This window comes from Neodiprion fabricii, chromosome 5, assembly GCF_021155785.1.
Source record: "Neodiprion fabricii isolate iyNeoFabr1 chromosome 5, iyNeoFabr1.1, whole genome shotgun sequence".
In the NCBI taxonomy this organism is placed as follows: Eukaryota; Metazoa; Arthropoda; class Insecta; order Hymenoptera; family Diprionidae; genus Neodiprion; species Neodiprion fabricii.
This window is the reverse complement of record NC_060243.1, coordinates 58,075-76,615: the sequence shown is the minus strand read 5'-3', so window position 1 is coordinate 76,615 and position 18,541 is coordinate 58,075. Positions and strand designations below refer to the sequence as shown.

Genomic DNA, 18,541 nt, shown 5'->3' with positions numbered 1-18,541 from the left:
AATCAGGAAAACTCCGAACTTTTCCGCACAACGTTTTCTGCTCCCAGCTGATCCTCAGTCAGGCCTCAGTCAACGCGGTCAACGCCGTGGCTTACAAAATGGCTTCATTGTCAGAGAGGAGTCTCAGAGAGCAAGGGTTACTGTCATCACGTGAAGACCAAACTCCGTAACGCTCGTAAGATCGTAGGGGCTAGAAGTTATAATTTTGTTCGAGTGTAGCTGCTTACACAACAAAATCTAGTGTTTAACTTGACTACAATCGATTGGCCTGGTGTGCGTTATTGGGCCTGATTTCGTTATGTCCTTCTTTGATTATCATCAAAACGATAAACTCTCGATCTGATATTCAAATGTTGGTCGAATTTTTAAACAGTGATTAATTGCGAGGAGCTAACTCTGTGACACTTTTGTACATGGTATAATCGAAGATGTCAGATTTGAAATTGAAATGTCGAAAGTGAGTGCATGTATGATTATATGCATGTATGTAACCGTTAACACATGAGGCATGCCTGTACAGCAGTTTTGTTGCGATTATAGATAGCTTTCATGCGTGCATGCATAAATTCGTGGTGGATTCTTTTATGCCTCTACGAATCGTGTACAACGAATTACGAACGACAATATCGATCTAAGGTTGCTCGCTTTACTCGTGAGCACGTGATTCATCCCGACAAATAATAATATTCACCCTTATGTACTTATATTACGTTCAGTCCAATTCAGTTTGTTTCAAGGTGTCGCGGGCATAATAATTATCGATTGTTATTTGAGAAAGCAATAAATCAATACTGCCGTTTACCGTGTATAAACATAACATTTCGTTATTGCCGAGAATATACGACAACTGCTCGTTTCGTTTACTTTGTTTATAGCTTGTCAAATTTCCTACAACAAATGTGCATAGCTGAAAATGTTTCAAAATCAAATTACACATATGCATCCTAAATGATTACAGTTTAGTCGTTCGTCCAGTTTTGCTGCTTGTGCTTATTCCCTCCATTGTCGCCGTTTCATTCATGTTCAGACGAACGATAATACCGTATTGCGAGGATCAAGCATTTCATATGCTTGGAATCATTCGTTACTATCTCACAAGTATAATTGCCTTGTATTGTTTAGCCCTGATGTGAATATGGTCGAGAGATTCGGTGACCATGGCGGGTACTTTGACTTGGTGGTTCGTCCGATATTGCAGCAAGGTCACGAGGGTGAACTGTGCAGTTGGTTGAAAGAGATGAGCTTGATACGGACAGTCTCCAATTGTCCCCATTCAACCTGCAAGAGGCGAACGATGATATGGAACCCTGCTAGGATAATAGACAAATATAACTGGGGTTGTCCGCAATGCAATAAAAAATTGTCAATAAGAGAGGGATCTTTTTTCCTCGCTATAAAATGTGACTTAAAATTATGTCTTCAAACGATATTGGGATGGTGTCAAGTTGTCCCCGAAACAGTCGCTGCCAATTATCTCAGTTGGTTTCGTTTTACTATCGGATATGTCTATCGTGATACTTATTTTTAATATCCACTTTCATTTTATATAAATTCTCCCTTATGCACCACAGATCTTAAGGTACATGTGGTCAAACGCATTTACGAGAGATGCACACAGGTCGCAAACGCATACGTAGACAATCACCCGGAGGAATGGAGTTTGGGGGGGAGGGACCGTGTCCTAGTTGTCGATGAATTTCCTGGAGGATATATGGGTGCTGAGAATCCTATCGACGTGACCGTTCACAAAAAACGTAACAACAATTCGCAAACGATACTTTGCATAGCCGAAGCCAGTGCGATTCCACCTCGTATGTGGTTTCACATGATAAAAGCTGTTCCAGAGGTAAAAACTACAATGCGTTGAACATTTAATTAACATCGGCCCTCACCAAGGCACTGAGACCAATATCTTGACAATACCGTAGCTTGTATGTTCGCCATGCTACCTCCAATTTACCTTTGAAAACTTTGAAAATCTAACTTTGTTACCGCAATGTATTTTTGATTCTTGATAATCCAAGGTATATCAATAATATGCTGCAATCTACTCCTCTACCACCCCGCGACCTAATTGTTGCAACTTCCCATAGGTACCAGTTCCAAACGCTGGTAAATGCGGCATGGTAGAAGAAGCGCTCAAGGAAGTCGTTCGACATGCAGCGCCTGGGAGTTTTATTGTGGCAAATAGCAGAGCCAGGTGTTGCAGTTATGAATCATTGCAGGAGCTAAAACAGTTCAAGGTCATAAGCGTTGAGAACCTACAAAAATTTGATGCTCCTGGCACAAATAATCTCCTCCATAATCTCGGTAAGAGTGATGTTGTAACTGGATGTTATGTTGTTATGAAAATACTAAAATTGTTCCATATCTGATTAAAGAAACCATATGGCAGACTGGTGTAGAAGTTTGCGAAGATGTCCAAGAAGCTACACAATCCATGGGACAGCATATTCTATCCACACATTTGTGGAGACAAAGGTTTGGCACGACATCTTCGACCGCCTTCCAATATATGCTACATCACATTGCCGAGTGTTATCGATTCATTTAGTTGCATATGTTTAAGCTATTTTTACTGGCTGATAATTTTGACGTGCAATGGTACGCTGCTGCATTTGGAAAATCAAGCCAAGATTTTATTATGACTGACGGGTCTGTGTTAATGTTTGAACGTCCACATTAGCTGATGGTATTTGAAAACATTGAAAACGATGATGAAATATTTATTACACGATGGTAGTATGGATTGTTACAAATCGAGCAAACCGCGATCTTCATCGCTTATTTCATATTTCACAATAGATTGTCACTAGCGTCTAGCTCTGGACTACCATCAGGCTCTAACACTCTTTTCAATTACTGAATTAATCGATAATTTCACTCACCGTATTGACCATATTTGAAATTATCGATTTTAAAGATCAGTGTTAAGTATTGATACTTTTCCTCGATTACCGAGTTGTAGTGACTTTTTTTGTATCGGTTGTTGGTTATAATCAATTTGCCACTGCTCAGTAGTCATATATACTTATAAGAGGGCGTAGCGTCATTTGGGTTCGGAGGAATAATTACTACCAACACCCGATACACCCGACAGGGTATGTCCACAGAAGTCTTTTTGGCTTCTACAGGGAAAGAAAGAGGATCATTAATCGTCATTATACGTCTGCAGCTGTCGTAAAATCTCCATTAGAAAAACCCACATTCCCACAAGGGACAAAGAAAACTGCAGGAAACCTTGCCCAGGTGTAGATGGACCGAGTTCAAACCTCTAATCGTTGATTCGGCACCTGAACGACATGACCTCTCTTCAAATTTTTGCGAGCTGCCGCTCAGGTCTTCAGTCAGGCTGGAGATTCGAACTCTAGTCCTCCTGCTCCGCAGTCTCGTACGCTACGCGCCTCACTACTACGGTTGGAGTTCCAAAATGTAAAAAATAATAGTCCAACACTTCAACCCCCTACATCAATGGAAATCCATAAACAACCAAACCAGGATTTTCACTATTCGATACGGAAAATATATACTGTCTGTGGAAACAAATTTTTTTTCGCCGCAAAATTCTAACTGTATTAAAGAGTATGAGCAATTTGCGACAAAAAATATTGTTCTCCTCATGATTTTGGTGAACAAAATAAATGTTCAGTCCCAAATTGTTTATATGTTTCAAAAAAAAAATCCGAACTTTGCAAGTAGAAGCATTTTTTTATCCAACAATGAGAGTCATCCCTGTATGGAGAAAATACGAGCTTAGCAGCACACAACCTCCCATTGATGTAAGGAGTTACAATTTTAGACGCAATGTTTTAGAATGATTTGGAACATGTTTGATGGACGTCACGATGAAAATTTCCCTGAACCAAAATTAAGGATGACCCATACACTTATATTATAAACACAATGAGTATATTGATTAGTGTTAAAATTATATATTTTATAAAAGATTTTTACAAAGTATTTTAGTATTGAAAGTTGCAATGTTTTACGAGAATATTGCGAAATGGAAGTCTTCCAAATCTTTTGATACATTTGCACAATGTGAGACTAACGCAAGTGCCTTTTATATTAATAAGAGTTATCCTGATAATAATAATGGTAATATTAATAAGGATGATAATAATAGTTGATAATGGTGATGATGATGTTGATGGTGACCAGAAATTTTGAAAAAAATGATGTCACGACCAGTCATAATGCCTAAAATTGTTGTAACGAGTTTGAATGGAACAGCTCGCGTATTAATTCGCAATAATATTGGAAATTATCAGTTAATTTAGTCTGATTACCGTGAATTTTTGTTTAAGGATACATTCTACATTGATTATACGTGGCCTGTGTTTTAAAAAGCAGCCATCGTAATATCGATACGAGAATACCAGCTAGGCAAATCACAAATCTATCAATACTCTGAAAAATTGATTCATTCATATCGTCCAGACATATCTAGCAAAATTATGCGTATCTATCGGAAAATCAGTTACTTGTAGATTTTGTTAACAAGGTGAACTTTCGATTGTAGGTAGATTATTGATACTAATCAATTGGACAGGCCATGTACGATATGTATACCAATTTGAGTTGATTACGTGATTTTACGGATTGTATAGTGAATTTTACTTTTCAGCAATACAAATGAAAATAAGTCACCCGATTGATTGTTTAGATTTCGAAAACTGAGGAATAAAAACCATGTACTGGAGAATGATATGGTTTGAATTCCTTGACTATAGGCGTGTTCTTCTAATTCTGTGATCACTGATCAAATTAATCATTCCTTTCCTATACGGCATTGGAGAGTGAAATGAACAAACATTCTCAGTATCGCGCCACATCGATTATTGTAATTCCAAAACTGAAAGGACAGTCAAATGCAGGTTCGTTCTTGAGATAAAATGAGATCAAAGGTGTCGAAGACATGTTTCGACAGAGACGACTTTACCGAACAACAGCAGACTGAACCAACTTTTCGTCGCATCCATACGGGACGTAAAAAGAATACGCCTCTGATCGGAATTAAAGAAATTTATAATTAAGCATTCTAATGATATGCCTCATATGAAAGTGCATCACTTAGATTTGTGATTAGGTTTATAAATGTCTACAAAACACAGACCCTACCTTTCCAGAATGATTAACAAAGAAAATAGTTGTACAGATTGTTTGATGATTTTTTGTGTAAACAGAATATCCCGATGATATATCATTGTCTGGTGTACTCATTTATAATTATTTTACGCAATATTTAAAATTCACAACCCTCTAGTCTTGAAACTTGTTGCCAATCGCTTGTACGATTCAAAATTGCGCTATTTTCGTTAATAATTATTAGACACATCAGAGATTGGGATATTCACCTTATGTATTTCACTGTAAGGTTACTAGTATTTTATTGTTATTCACCTTGTAGTGGAAAACATTGAGTTTATTGCGAGACACATTACCAGCACACGAATGGAATTCAACTTTGTAATTTCTCACGATGCTGAGCCTACATAGTGACCACTCGAAAAGAACTTCATCTTTGGTGCTGTCTTATCTATTATGGTAGATGCCATAAAAATCACAATAAGTTAAAGATTTTTATCAGCAATATTAACCGCTCACCCTGTGGTACACATGGGGAAATTATATTCAGTTATTACCAGGCACGCAGACACATTATATGAATATAAAGGATCTGACTTTTCTGTCTTAAAAAATTGGTATAGCTTGATTGTTCGAAAACTCGACGTCCGCCTCACCCATAGGTACATGAATGTCTATTTATACTGTGGCTGGTCTATTTAAACCCATCCTTCCAAGCCACGAGATCACCACCCGTGCCAATGTATAAACAAACCACTTTAGATTGGCAGCATTTGTCGGTACGCTCGGTTCAAGTAAGAATTGTACATGTGTTAACACACGCGGTGATCGCATGGCTTGGAAGAATCTGTTGCAAGAGACATTCACGGTATTCCTATAGACAGGTGACAATCTATGTCTGTGATATACCAATAGTGTGTGTGTGGTATGAGGTTCAGCAATTTTTCACAATCACCTCTGAAAGAATTCAATTTGTATCTGATTATGCCTAGATTTTCGGATCCATTTGAAAATAAAAGGTCTTAAACTCGATCATAACTTTTTCACTCATTGTAAGTCGATGTGTTGTCATTCTTATCTTTGAAAAGTCTGTTGAACTTCCATTTGAAATTGTTTGAAAATATGCAGCTAGCTGTCTCTAATAATTAGAGACATCTATCCATAATCTGGTTGGATACATGTAAATATATTTTATAAGTAGAGTTTTTATTGAAATAAAAGTTACAACCATTTTTAGAACATAATAAGCTTCAACACTAAACCCACTATTTCGGTCCAAATCACCGAGTTCAGTAAAAAATGAGCAAGGTATAGTAAGAGTTTGAAAAAACGTGTCATACGATACCACCCATTCGTTGATTTTTCGTTTCTCCCAAATCATGATTCAAACCAGCACGTGATCCATCGCACTTGCATATGTTTTCTGATCTTGAACCATTTTTTTAAATACCTCATATTTCTGCTGGTGATATCTACATCAAACGGAAAATATAACATTGCCTTGGGTAATTTGCTTTTTGCATGGTTTGAAATTACGATAGACGCAACACGATTAGTGTACTTGACAAACTTATTTTACTCACCTTTTGGAGAGGGCATTAGGTGCTATGAGATTCGCCGTTCCACCCATTTCGCGGATAGCATCTTGTACAGATGGGAAAACTCCTGCAGCACAAGCTCCAAGAATAGCTGCACCGAGCAAAACTGATTCACGCTCATGAGGAATTAATACCGGTAGTCCAACAACGTCTGCTTGAGTCTGAACGAATAAAGGATTTTGACTGAGGCCTCCACAAATCAAGACAGTTTCTATGTTATGGCCGGAGAGCGTGAGCGCTTCTATTATGTGTCTGGTTCCATACTGTAACCAATGGAGCATCACGATGAATGGTCATAAACTGGTAGCGGATTTTAATTACTTTGAAACAAAGTGCGTAAAACTTGATACAGGTGGAGAGGCCGATTTATTACCGCTAAGGCTTGAATAGTTGCCAAGTACAGAACTGCAAGATCCTCTTGATCGGAAGATAAAGATAGGCCTGAAATCTGCAAGTGGATAAATTTGTGAATACAAGATTATGCCATTGTTAAATCAATACGTTTTCATTGGTAGCAAGTCAATTATTCCTTAATTATAACAATAAGGTAAACAAAGCTCAACTTGCCATTCCCCGAAGTTTTACATCGGCTAACGGCGAACGATTTCCATGGAAATCTGGCCAGACATGAATGTTCCTGGTCAGAAATGCTACATCCTCATGCGAATTCTTTTTTGCTAGCGATATCAGAAGGTCCGACAAATATTGTTGAATATGCCTGTGAGGAAGACCTATGATCAGAATGTTTGTCATGTTGGTAATGGAAATTCGTGAAAGTTTAATGGAAAATGAGTGATAAAGGCCACCAACATTTTACCAGTTAGTTGGTGCATGATGGAGGCTGTAGCAGGATGCGAATTAATTATGTGATCCAACAATTTCCCAGTTGCACTTTGACCACCTTCGCTGAGCCAGAATCTAGGAATCATAACACTGTAATACGGACCCCATACACCGTCAACTGTTATCTCTTTATCACTTATCGCCATATGGCATGTTGAGGTACCACAGATTAAGCCTGCAACATTAAACATAACGCCATGCACATTTGCAGTCATCCACCAGTGGCAAGAATAAGTGGTGAACAAATTCAATGGAGTATTACTTAATCTGGAGGAAAAGTTATTTGGAACACCTGGCACGCTACAGCCGATCATTCCAAGTCCCCCCGCATGAGCGTCGATGATTGAAGTACCGACGGGAGTTTTGGGACTGAGTCCTAGTTCGTTTGCAGCTTCTGCCGTCAATCCCAAAGCAACTGGATCCCCAGGAGGCTTCACGTGAGTACCTACATCAATTTAATTTAAATTTAGATAAAAAAATTTTCAAGCAGTATGATTGACAGCCCATCGTGAGTTGTTCCGTATACGCAGTCGGATATTTGTCTCAAGTCAAATTATAATCTAATATTCAGGCTATAAAAGTATGTAATAATGTGATATTGTCAACTCTATGTGCATACCGATTTTCCTCCAGTTATCCTCACTCAGATCAGACAACCCAATTTTGTTAAAGAATTCGGCATTCCAACCATTGTTTCCATCAGGCCCTGCTTTATAATTCCATTTGCATACAAGGGAGCATAGAGATCTATGAAGGGAAAGTTTTCAATGTTGAATTGGTTCAGTGATTGGTAAATATTAAATTATATCCTCAACGGTATGCAGTATAGGTACACCTTGATTGAGATCTAGTGGCGCGCCAAGTCAAAAAATCAGGTAAATCGAACAGCATTTTTGCCCGCAACCAAGAAGTGGGCATATTTTTCTTCATCCAAAGCATCTTGGGCGTTTCCATCTCAAGGGATATCTTTCCACCAACGTATCGGAGCATCTCGTCCTTAGTGCTATTTATAAAAGCGGATTCCGCTTCTGCCCTATGATCCATCCAAAGAATAACATTTTGTTCATCGTTTCCTAGACATAAAAAAATATTCTATGCTTGACATATTTGTCTCGACTTGTGATTGTTAAACTTTACTCTTAATCTTTGAATCAATTATCTACCCGCAATTGCAGTTGATGTTTACATGCTTCTAATGCCGTTTAAACATTAATGGTTTGCTCTTACCAGTCGGGCTCACCGTCACAGGCCTTCCATGTTCATCGAGTGCAACTAATGAACAGGTAGCATCAAACCCGATACCTTTAATTTTTTCCTCAGGCACATCTTTAGTGACCGTCTAGATTGCATAAGTGTGTAAATATATTTCTTTCAACGAATCAGATACTGAGATTTTATTAATGAACAGTTTTTCTGTATGATTCATGTATGGAACTGTATCACAACTTAGAGCTTGAATTATGAAATAGACAAGTATAAGACTAAGGTGGACAATTGGTTCGGGTTCACTGGGTGTCACTATGCAAGAGGATGCAAACGATCAATCTCATGCTGTAGAAATTGAAAATGGCAATATATAATTTGCTTATCCACATCTATTTCTACAGATAGGTGTCTAATTTGGAATTACAAACAACCTTGACGACATTGCAGACAGCAGACCAAATATCATCTGAAGATTGTTCGAAGAAATTAGGTCGTGGATTGAAGGTCTTGATGGGACAGGTTGCCATATTGATCAACTTCCCATTAGAAGATACAATTGCTGCTCGAGCACTGCCTGTTCCGACATCCACGCCGACAAAATAAATTGACTCCATTGAAGGCGTTTGGCTACTAATATGGCAATTCAGCAAGTGACGAAATATTGACAGTAATTAAATGTTTACTGTGCAGTATATACTGGAATATTACACGCACGTATCTCTACTCGTCTTGGCAATAACTGATTCCGACAAATTGTATCAATGGAATGTACCTTACGTTAACACCGCATCACGTTTATACTTTGAAAGACCTTGATTACTGAGAATTGACCCTGCATGCCATGATAGATAACGGTTTTTACTATCGCACGCACACTATTGGTCTATTATAGAAGCGGAGCTGATTCTAAGCAACGGTCTTATGATACGGTGATGCACGCACACATAGAAACGACATCAAAAACGTTACATTTTATCAATTGCAGTGAATAAAAAAAGATTAGCATGGGAGCGAAAATATATTCAATTACAGTAGTATCTCGTTTTTCCGAGGTAATTTGGGTCGAGTGAAACCTCTGTAAATACGGAGAACATGCACAATCCAGTCTTTTGTTATTCATCACATATTATTAAATATTCTACTATATTTCCGTAAACATATGCATATGAACGTAACTCCGCATGGAATTACGTGTAAACGCGAGAACCTGACAGACACACGTCAATCTTTCGTGCATGCTTGCGTGTTGAATCAACAGATTAAATCAGGGAGGATTGCTTCAACTTGTACAGTCGTGTTTTGCCCCGAGTATGTATAAACAAGGATTTTACGGCACGCATAATTTGTGTATGTCCACCGGCGAGTATCTACGTGGGGATCTGACACTCATGGTAGCTGTGCTCATGGTTACCCCGTGGTGGTGAATTAGATCATAGCTTTCAGAGGATCACAGCTACTTCACCTAACGACCTAACCTGAACGTCAGAGAGGTTTCTCTCTGCGTCAGAGCGTATCAATTTCGTGGTGCGCAACAGCGTCATAAAATTTAACCCGAAACAATGGTTCGTTTCAAGAACAGGTACAAAGTGAACTTTAATTCCTTTTGAAAAACAAAAGTCAGATGTCGAAAAGTGTGAAGCAACTTTCAAATTTTAGAATCTCCAGTGTTCTTACTCAAGCAGAGGTTAGGTTTTTAGAACGAGAGTTTCCTCCGATTGCATCCATCATTGAACCGTCCCGTTGAGCATTTGTACAATTTTCAACGGTCCTTTTCTTTAGGTATGTGACTGTACGTGTGAATCCAGGTGACAAATCTGACAAATGTTTGATACTGAAACCGACTGTTCTTCATCATGCAATACAGCAAAAAGTTGAACTTATGTATGGCGATTTTGGACTTTCTGCCATAAAATCTGGCTTTAATGGTAACGAGACTAATTTAATTTGTTAGCTTACTATATAACTCAAGCTGTATGCCTCAATGTACTCAGAATAATGTTGCAATAAGGATCAAAATTGGTGTTCCAAATAGGATGCTTATAGTCAGTCTATACCAACCGAATAAAATGTCACACTCTTGACAATTATCAGAGTCCAAGTAGCACTGACATGAAAATGCCGCAGTCAGCACAATTCTACATGCAATACCTGACTAAAATTCCCAGCAACTTTCCTGTTTCAAGTAGGAATTCTATTACAGGAATACATTTCTTGGCATTATTTTCGTGTGAAACAAAACTGTTTACTAGGTATTTGTATTCGAGATTGCACGTAAATTTGTGATGACTATGGGATTTTCACATTAGTGATGTTTAGGCTCCAATAATCGTTACAATGAGTGATATTATAATGCTTGGTAAAGACTAACTATAAAAACCAGTTGATCAGTTATCATAAAATTGTGTTTTGTTTATTTAGCTAAATATTTCAATCACCATACAAGGATTGCGTTAATTAAAATTCGACATGGACCACACAGACTTGTCATTGATTCGGTCCGTGCTGTCAGTGAAATTGACAGTAAAATTGCTTCCCTCGACATTATTTATGTTGGGGCTACAATGAAGCACTGCTTTCAATTTATCCAAGTAAGTTTTGTTACCTTACATCGATAATTTCATAAAGGTTCGTAATTATAATTTGTCCTTAATGTGCTAATGTGCATGCATTTTATTGTGATGTAGAGATATCAGCGGAAAAAATTAGAAAAGATGTGGACGAGCCTGAAAAACTATGAGAAGAAAACGGAAATGAAAGATGATCTAATGACAATCACACCGATTATGAAAGAATTCAAATGAAGTAAATACATCCAGTCATATCTTTTTTTTTTTTTTTTTTTTTTTTTTGTTTCGAGCATTTTGGCACTCTAATTTTTTTTTTTTAAAGCAATGGAACAAATGTTTGCGCTGAATATTCCATGAATTAGCAGGATACGTTTTCTATTAATTGTGCTCTGAAGAATTCAAAGAAAACATCTAGGACATCATAGAGCAACCAGCTTTCACGAACAACTGCATTGATGCCTGAAGTAGAAAATCTGTCAAGCTGATTTAAAAAATAAAGGTGAATTCATTTCACCTCTCAACCTGATTTTATCCTGATAGGCTGCAGAGGATAATTAGAGTTGAACAGTATTTTCTGTGACTCTGATTTATTGTTACACAAAGAACAACAACTGGAAACAACCGAAAAGTTGCTGTTCGTGCAATAACGAATAACATTCTAAAGGACCCCTACAAGGGAAAAATCAATAGATACCACGAGGCTTGAATTCAGTTAAATCTAACTAATCAAACTGTATGTTTTAGAGCCAAATACAAATCATTGAATGCTTGTCACAGGGATATGTTATTTTATTCATACTGTTTTCAAGGGATCGGTGTCCAAGAGTGATAGGCTCACTTTGACAGATTCACCTAGAAGCTGGCGTAATTTTATAGCAAATAATTTCAGGAAGCCTCGTTCTGAATCTGAATGATTGGTGAGTATAACATTAGCTCCAAGATGAATGGCATCCAAAATATCATGGTGTAACATCTCGCCTGTAATGTAGAGGTCTGCCCTCACACCTTTTAAAACAGATGAACCAGAGCCCGCACAGACCGCTATCGAAGTAATCATGTCATCTGTAAAAATGAACCGAGTAAGGAATTAATTAGCGACAACAAACTTATGGTAGATACTGTGAGTCATTAAAAACGATTACTACCATACAAAAACGTCTGTATGATATGCCAGTCGAACATAGACATTTATATATTTCAATTGAAGTACTAATGACAGCAAGACAATATGTGACGAGTTATTTAAATTATGGCATGTCACACTGTGAATTACTCTTGCAGAATGATTCACATCACACATAGTATTAAAGTTTGAAACCTAAATTTCGGATGTTCAGAAATTACATTTTGACGTCACTAAAAGTTTTTTTTCTTCTATATTATTTGAACACGATAATCAGTCAGTAGACTTCCTTAGTCCGGAAATAAACGTGCACTAGAGAGGACGAACGAAAATCGCGCTCCGCCAACTTCGAGCATTGGGTCCTCTATCTCCTAGGTACTGCGCTTCAGGTCCTCTACCTGGTGAATTTTAATTTCCAGAACTAGCGCTCCGTAGTTCCGGGGCTCCAGGTTTTATACCTGGTGAATTTCAACTTTTACGACTAGAGCTCTGTAGTTCCTGGGCTCCAGGTGTGAGAACTTATCTTGTCTTAGTAAATTAATCATGTGTATTAATAAATAAATGCGGATAATCACATTCATCGTGTCCCTTTGTAGAGTACTGCAATGTCATCGTTTATATTAATAAGTTGCAAAATTTCAAACGACACACCTGTTTTATTTTAAGGACGTACAGACTGAGGTGATTCGAGGTATATGTACATTTTTTCGTGCATTTATAGGTTCTCAAAGATATTAAGACATTGTATCATCCAAATATTCAAAGACCTACTGAAAACGCTCACCCAATCTATTTAACGATCCTAGCAAGAGCACCAGCATAACGCTAATTATGTAGTCATATATACCTATATGACAATATATATTGTAATGATATATTTTCTTAAAATTGAATATCTATTTACAACGTCATTATCTAGACATGCAGATTCACCAGGTAGACTATTATATATACTTTACATATTACGATGTATACGAATACAACTGTCAAGTAGTCAGTTAAATTTCACTATTTTACGAATATATGGTAAACCGTCAACAGTAGATCTTATCCAATGGAGTGAGCGAGCGCAGCGAGCGAACGAGTACAAAAATCAGCTATACAAGGCAAACTGACCCCGAGCGAGCTTTACAGCTAGTTTTATATTATTTAGAAAAATTACTTGGACCTATTGAAATTTTGTGAACCTCCCATTCGATGGATTTCAGAGACTACATAACTTTAATTGGTTACGTATTAATAATGTAAGTTTTATTTGCCGTATAAGGTTGCAGAAATTCATGTACGTAAGTACAATACTTGGGTGGTCCTTACTTGTGGGTCGAAAAACAAAGCAGGCCATAAAAAAAAAATTTGGTTGTAATATTTATATTATATCAATTTGTTTTTTTTCTGTTCAATATCCTATTATTTAAGAAACACCGGTAAGAATGTCTGACTTGTTTATACTTTCACAATTCGTGTATGACAAAAAAAAAAAAGTTCTTCGCCGGAATTTCTTTTCATGTGCTTGTGGAGGCAAGTGATCCCATTGATGTATAGGCTTGAAACTTTATACAGATTTTGTTAAAAATATTTTAGATCAGATTTGGGGGACATCGTAATGAAAATTTTTCCGACCCCTAAATACACGACCACCCTAATACAATAAATACAGGGACATGATATTCTTCTTACCTTGACGTCTGGCACGAGCAAGTCGGACGTGTGGTAAATTTGTTCGTTGTTTAACAATTGTCACTGCGTCGGCTGTAGACACTGGGACTTTTAACGTGCATAGGCGGCCGAAACCGTTTTCAGGATTGACACCAGCTTCAATCGGTTTGCATGTTTCTAAATCTGCAATTTATTGTTCGCAATCCGTTAGTGTTTTGACAAAGATATTGACTTACTTATATATTCAGTCACTTTGAAGATCCAAGTACAGAAATTTGATGCATACATATCAGAGTGAATGTTAAAATAAATTTCGTCGAACTTTAACCCAACTGCCCACAAAATCTGAAATTCACCCTCAAAGCACAGCGCTCTATCCTAATCCTAAACTTACGCGCAAAGACGGTGAAATTTGCCTTTAAAATTTATGCGTTATTACTTCACTTTCACTATATATTTTATCGTGAGTCTAACTATTTTCCAAAAGAATCTGTAACTGTGAGAATTTCGTGAGCACTGTTGCTACCATTTGGTAAAAATATTAACATCGCCTATGGCTCATTCTATGTTAGCTGTACGCTACTGAGAAATTAAAAAAAGTTAAATTCAGATTGTCTACAACTGACAGAGACTGCCCCACGGGCGATATTAATAATCCTACAAAATAATAACATCAGTGATTACTAGCTCCTCAGTTATAAATTTTTAATAAAATATACCTATAGTAAAAGTGAAGTGAAAGCGTACGTATATTGAATGGCGAAATTCACACGCCTAACGCGAGGCTTTAGGATTGAGACGACCACTGTAATCTAGTAGAGAATTTCATCGATTAATTTGAAACTGATTTAGTGGCCTGTCAAAATTTTACAAAGCCTAGTTTAAGAACCACATTAATGCATATGGAAGGGCTATCTGAAAGGGAAGCAGCATCCTATCTAGGTATGTATAGGCATCATCCAAACTATTGATTTTGGATATTTTAATAGAATGGCCAGTCATTCAATACCAGAGAACCTCCCATCATGAGCTTCAATTTTTAATACATATATATATTATGTATCTGCCTACCAAAGGCTCCTGCCAACCAATCATTCAATCCTCCCTTCACTGAATCAAAGCTCGTATGGGGAGAGTACAGGGCAATTTTATTCTCTATACAGGTGCTAGCGATGCGTTCCTAGTTATTTGTCAATCAAAGAAAGTATATTAATAAGTCATGTGAGTTTTGTATAAATTCAATACACTAGTTTCTTGCCAAATATTACCTTCCATGTACGAGTTGTAATTGACTTCAGAGGACTGAATATCGGTGGATGATATGAAATAATTAGATCTGCATTTAAATCAATAGCCTCTTGCATTACATCCTCGGTAAGATCATTGGTGATGAGTGTGTGCGTAATTAACTTCGATTTTGTTGGTTCAATGAGCAGGCCAACGTTATCCCAGGAAGCCGCTAGCTCGATCGGGGCAAACGAGTGAATAGCATCCAAGACTTGGCTTAGCGCTAGTCCCTCCCTAGTAGAGTCCAGATCTCCCATTCTAGATGTTACGTGATGGTATTTGAGAAGCTTATACAGACCGTGAGTTCTGAATAGAAGTCTCGATACAACCGTTGAATGAATGTGCATTTATAGTTGTTTATCTGCAACAGAAATATACGAAGAGGTTTAATTATTACACAGAATGCATATGTGTTCAAGAAGCGAATGATTTGTAATTTTCGTTGATGAAAGAGAAATGCAGAAATGTCATTCGTAACATGATTTGTAGAACGAATGAAGAAAATTTCCAATATCAACATTTTTATGATGCGTTTACATTTCATATATTGTGGGTGGGGAAAAAAAATGAAGCCAACAACAGTAGGAGTTTTATATTTACAAATTATTTATTGTTAGGGTTAACAGGATATGTGTACATTTAATTTGGAAAAAACCGATTACTAATAAGTGAGTGCTGAAGCAGGGAAGACAGCAGCTGTGCTTGACTCCCATTTGAGCTGCAACATCAGTGATTGAATGATGTAAGCCTCTTATTCACTGTACAGCCAAATTTTGACAAGCCCGTCGTCGCTTGCCGATGCAAGTTGTCCAGGAACAACAGGATTCCATTGTACAGAGTTGACGTCCTGTGTATGTGCATCATCTGTAGTACAAACCATACTAAAGGAGGGTTGATTTGGATTTGAATCAGTGTCCTCGCGAAATATTCTGATGATATCGTCGCCACATGCTGTGGCAATAAGCCCTGTTAATTTGCACCAGTCAATATCGTATATCGGCCGACTATGGTAGCCTGACAAAGTGCAGCAACACTTCCAAACAGATTCGTTGTTTTCTGTTGATATACCAGCCTCATTACCAGGTTTGTATTCCTGCCATATTTTCACTGTCTTGTCATCGCTGCAGGTTGCCAAACGGTTTCCTGTGCTATCGAAAGACAGGCTCCAAACTGTAGATGTGTGGGAATTCAGAGTTGCCGTGCAGACCCAGTCGCTGTACGCGTCTTCCTTGAAAATTCTCACAGTATCGTCATAGCTAGCTGAGGCCAGGGTATCCTCGTGCGGATGCCATTTTACCTGCAATCATCAGAGTTGCCATTAATTAAGAAGAAATACCGCCATTTGCAAGCAATGCGATATGAATTCACCTTTTTTACATCTTGGGCATGGCATGATATTACAGAAGCACATTCGTATTCATCATCGGCAGCTTCCCAAATCCATACAGATTTATCTCGACTACACGTGGCTAATAATTGTCCACTCCGTGACCAGCTGACACTCTTGACTTCATGCTCGTGTCCTTCTAATGTTACGTTGCACTCGAATTGACCAGCCTTTTTATCCCAAATAGCCGTTGTAGCGTCAAAACTGGCAGATGCGATATAATTTCCACACGGAGACCATGAAACTTCCCTAACCGTTCTCTGGTGGCCTTCAGCCAAGATAGTTTTGACTGCCCACTTTGAACTCTCATTCGCCCAAATTCTTATTGTCCTATCCTCGCCACAAGAAGCTAAGCTATTGCCTTTTGGGTGCCAACATACATTCCACACTCTTCCTTTATGACCTGATAAACTCTGTTTCAGTTCCAACGAACCCATCGCTACCTGAAACAGGACGACCCATTCTAAATGTGCCTAAGCAGGATAGTACCGAGTCTGTCCCACTAATATTCCAGTTACACAAAACTGCACAAGGGATTGACATTCTAATAATCATTTGACATTTACAATAATGATGGTTCATAGATAGCCCGAGAGCCTAATATTGGGCAAACGATACAGGGCACCATAAACAATAGGGAAAAGAACACATTTCTGGTTGCAACATACGCATCATCATGTCTGTTAACGAAGAGAAGTTTTGCTCGTCAGAACAAATGTTAGAGTTGATATAAAATAAAATTCAGAACGTAACGCCTATTGAATGAAATATCGATTAAATGGTTAAAAAATCAATGAAAATTAATCGAAATGTCAATTCGCACTACATAGTGAACTTTCACGGTACACTTCAGACACATTAAATGTTTAATTGTCCAGAATTGGTTGCATAAACTTGAAGTGTCCGAACGATAATTCAAGGCAGCCTCAAATCTAGTGCAACGGGTAAGATTATGTGCAGGCTCTGTTATATCCTAGCCAGAGTTTTGATAAAAGATCGCATTCTGTAACAATCGAAAATCACACACACACAAGAGGTACGAATTATGCTGCCGGTGTTTATCACTTTCAGCGATTGTGTGCGCGAAAAATTCTGTTCGCATGGAAATCGGCGTGTCTCGAAAACCTGTTGGGGTTACTCTAATTTTTTCCGAAAAATTTGAAAGAAGAGAACATTAGGTACATTTAGAGTGTTTCGTGTAGGTTCACGCTGTAGTTGCAAATAAACGAAGCGAAAAATAATTGAAAAATTCAAAGGTTCAGGTTAGGATCGGGGATCGGACTTGGGTTAGGTTTATTTTTCCAGACGAACCTATGATGCTAGAATGATATTTTATCAATCGCAACGATTATTTCAAAGAGGAGTGTATTGCGACGGCGATAACGAGGACGATTTGCAATTCTTGTGTTTGTCAGAATTCAACTATTTACATTACTTAAAACTATGACCTTGCTTAAAATACATACTCAAGTCAAGTCAATCAATCTGGCGATCACTATCCGCGTGTACGTATGCATGTACGTATGTATTGTACATACATACAGAAATGTAGATGAAAAGCTATCGCTTTCTGAAACTAATTGACTGTGGTAAGGACATGTCGAACTGTGTTTACCATCGCAAAACAGATCGTTAGCTACTATGGTACAGTGGTATGTGCAGCATAGCCGGATCACAATTCCTATGCTGCCAATGGCACGCCCGATAAAAGGAACAAACGTAGAGCTCCATGTGACTTTCAAGGCTCCTATGTTCCTGCAGGCAAGAAAGAGATGGATACCACTTC

General features: G+C 37.9%; 4 protein-coding genes across 13 annotated transcripts; 2 read left to right on the top strand and 2 right to left on the bottom strand.

Annotated features, from left to right (window-relative positions):
• The first annotated feature begins 52 nt into the window (after nucleotides 1-52).
• LOC124182594 lies at nucleotides 53-4,160 on the top strand. Of its 3 annotated transcripts, none has more exons than XM_046570070.1 (5): nucleotides 53-175; nucleotides 1,123-1,478; nucleotides 1,572-1,846; nucleotides 2,094-2,310; nucleotides 2,382-4,160. In XM_046570070.1, exons 2-5 carry the CDS (start codon nucleotides 1,136-1,138, stop codon nucleotides 2,552-2,554), a joined length of 1,008 nt encoding a protein of 335 aa, XP_046426026.1. In that variant the 5' UTR covers nucleotides 53-175; nucleotides 1,123-1,135; the 3' UTR covers nucleotides 2,555-4,160. The 3 variants fall into 3 exon arrangements, with proteins under 3 accessions (XP_046426026.1, XP_046426025.1, XP_046426027.1); XM_046570069.1 differs by having other exon boundaries at nucleotides 94-457; XM_046570071.1 differs by lacking the exon at nucleotides 53-175 and adding an exon at nucleotides 499-636.
• A 2,113-nt stretch (nucleotides 4,161-6,273) lies between these two features.
• On the bottom strand, nucleotides 6,274-9,653 carry LOC124182591 (FGGY carbohydrate kinase domain-containing protein). 3 transcript variants are annotated; one of them, XM_046570064.1, is made up of 10 exons: nucleotides 9,167-9,653; nucleotides 8,757-8,868; nucleotides 8,365-8,602; nucleotides 8,149-8,276; nucleotides 7,792-7,974; nucleotides 7,497-7,704; nucleotides 7,254-7,404; nucleotides 7,060-7,134; nucleotides 6,672-6,949; nucleotides 6,274-6,560 (listed from the first exon to the last, which is right to left on the bottom strand). In XM_046570064.1, exons 1-10 carry the CDS (start codon nucleotides 9,347-9,349, stop codon nucleotides 6,473-6,475), a joined length of 1,644 nt encoding a protein of 547 aa, XP_046426020.1. In that variant the 5' UTR covers nucleotides 9,350-9,653; the 3' UTR covers nucleotides 6,274-6,472. The 3 variants fall into 3 exon arrangements, with proteins under 3 accessions (XP_046426020.1, XP_046426019.1, XP_046426021.1); XM_046570063.1 differs by having other exon boundaries at nucleotides 7,254-7,417; nucleotides 7,504-7,704; XM_046570065.1 differs by lacking the exon at nucleotides 8,757-8,868 and having other exon boundaries at nucleotides 7,254-7,417; nucleotides 7,504-7,704; nucleotides 9,167-9,296.
• A 64-nt stretch (nucleotides 9,654-9,717) lies between these two features.
• On the top strand, nucleotides 9,718-13,975 carry LOC124182598. Of its 2 annotated transcripts, none has more exons than XM_046570082.1 (4): nucleotides 9,718-10,043; nucleotides 10,515-10,660; nucleotides 11,154-11,323; nucleotides 11,420-13,975. In XM_046570082.1, the coding sequence occupies exons 1-4, from the start codon at nucleotides 9,895-9,897 to the stop codon at nucleotides 11,534-11,536; spliced, it is 582 nt and encodes a 193-aa protein (XP_046426038.1). In that variant the 5' UTR covers nucleotides 9,718-9,894; the 3' UTR covers nucleotides 11,537-13,975. The 2 variants fall into 2 exon arrangements, with proteins under 2 accessions (XP_046426038.1, XP_046426039.1); XM_046570083.1 differs by having other exon boundaries at nucleotides 10,011-10,314; nucleotides 11,420-12,076.
• Nucleotides 11,622-18,481, bottom strand: LOC124182595 (probable cytosolic iron-sulfur protein assembly protein Ciao1). Of its 5 annotated transcripts, none has more exons than XM_046570077.1 (5): nucleotides 18,371-18,481; nucleotides 15,350-15,729; nucleotides 15,153-15,261; nucleotides 14,103-14,264; nucleotides 11,622-12,364 (listed from the first exon to the last, which is right to left on the bottom strand). In XM_046570077.1, exons 2-5 carry the CDS (start codon nucleotides 15,713-15,715, stop codon nucleotides 12,096-12,098), a joined length of 906 nt encoding a protein of 301 aa, XP_046426033.1. In that variant the 5' UTR covers nucleotides 15,716-15,729; nucleotides 18,371-18,481; the 3' UTR covers nucleotides 11,622-12,095. The 5 variants fall into 5 exon arrangements, with proteins under 5 accessions (XP_046426033.1, XP_046426031.1, XP_046426032.1 ...); XM_046570075.1 differs by lacking the exon at nucleotides 18,371-18,481 and adding an exon at nucleotides 18,222-18,364; XM_046570076.1 differs by lacking the exon at nucleotides 18,371-18,481 and adding an exon at nucleotides 18,067-18,214.
• Nucleotides 18,482-18,541: the final 60 nt, after the last annotated feature.

Excerpts from the sequence above, each read along its gene's own strand:
- LOC124182594 (XM_046570069.1), top strand. The coding sequence starts at position 429 with ATGTCAGATTTGAAATTGAAATGTCGAAA. Across the intron at positions 458-1,122 it reads TTGAAATTGAAATGTCGAAA|CCCTGATGTGAATATGGTCG; the intron begins GTGAGTGCATGT and ends TGTATTGTTTAG. Across the intron at positions 1,847-2,093 it reads TGATAAAAGCTGTTCCAGAG|GTACCAGTTCCAAACGCTGG; the intron begins GTAAAAACTACA and ends AACTTCCCATAG.
- LOC124182591 (XM_046570063.1), bottom strand. The coding sequence starts at position 9,349 with ATGGAGTCAATTTATTTTGTCGGCGTGGATGTCGGAACAGGCAGTGCT. Across the intron at positions 8,277-8,364 it reads GCCACTAGATCTCAATCAAG|ATCTCTATGCTCCCTTGTAT; the intron begins GTGTACCTATAC and ends TTCCCTTCATAG. Across the intron at positions 6,950-7,059 it reads CAACTATTCAAGCCTTAGCG|TATGGAACCAGACACATAAT; the intron begins GTAATAAATCGG and ends CATTGGTTACAG.
- LOC124182598 (XM_046570082.1), top strand. The coding sequence starts at position 9,895 with ATGCATATGAACGTAACTCCGCATGGAATTACGTGTAAACGCGAGAAC. Across the intron at positions 10,661-11,153 it reads CATAAAATCTGGCTTTAATG|CTAAATATTTCAATCACCAT; the intron begins GTAACGAGACTA and ends TTGTTTATTTAG. Across the intron at positions 11,324-11,419 it reads ACTGCTTTCAATTTATCCAA|AGATATCAGCGGAAAAAATT; the intron begins GTAAGTTTTGTT and ends ATTGTGATGTAG.
- LOC124182595 (XM_046570072.1), bottom strand. The coding sequence starts at position 17,192 with ATGGGTTCGTTGGAACTGAAACAGAGTTTATCAGGTCATAAAGGAAGA. Across the intron at positions 16,666-16,736 it reads ATGCCCAAGATGTAAAAAAG|GTAAAATGGCATCCGCACGA; the intron begins GTGAATTCATAT and ends TGATGATTGCAG.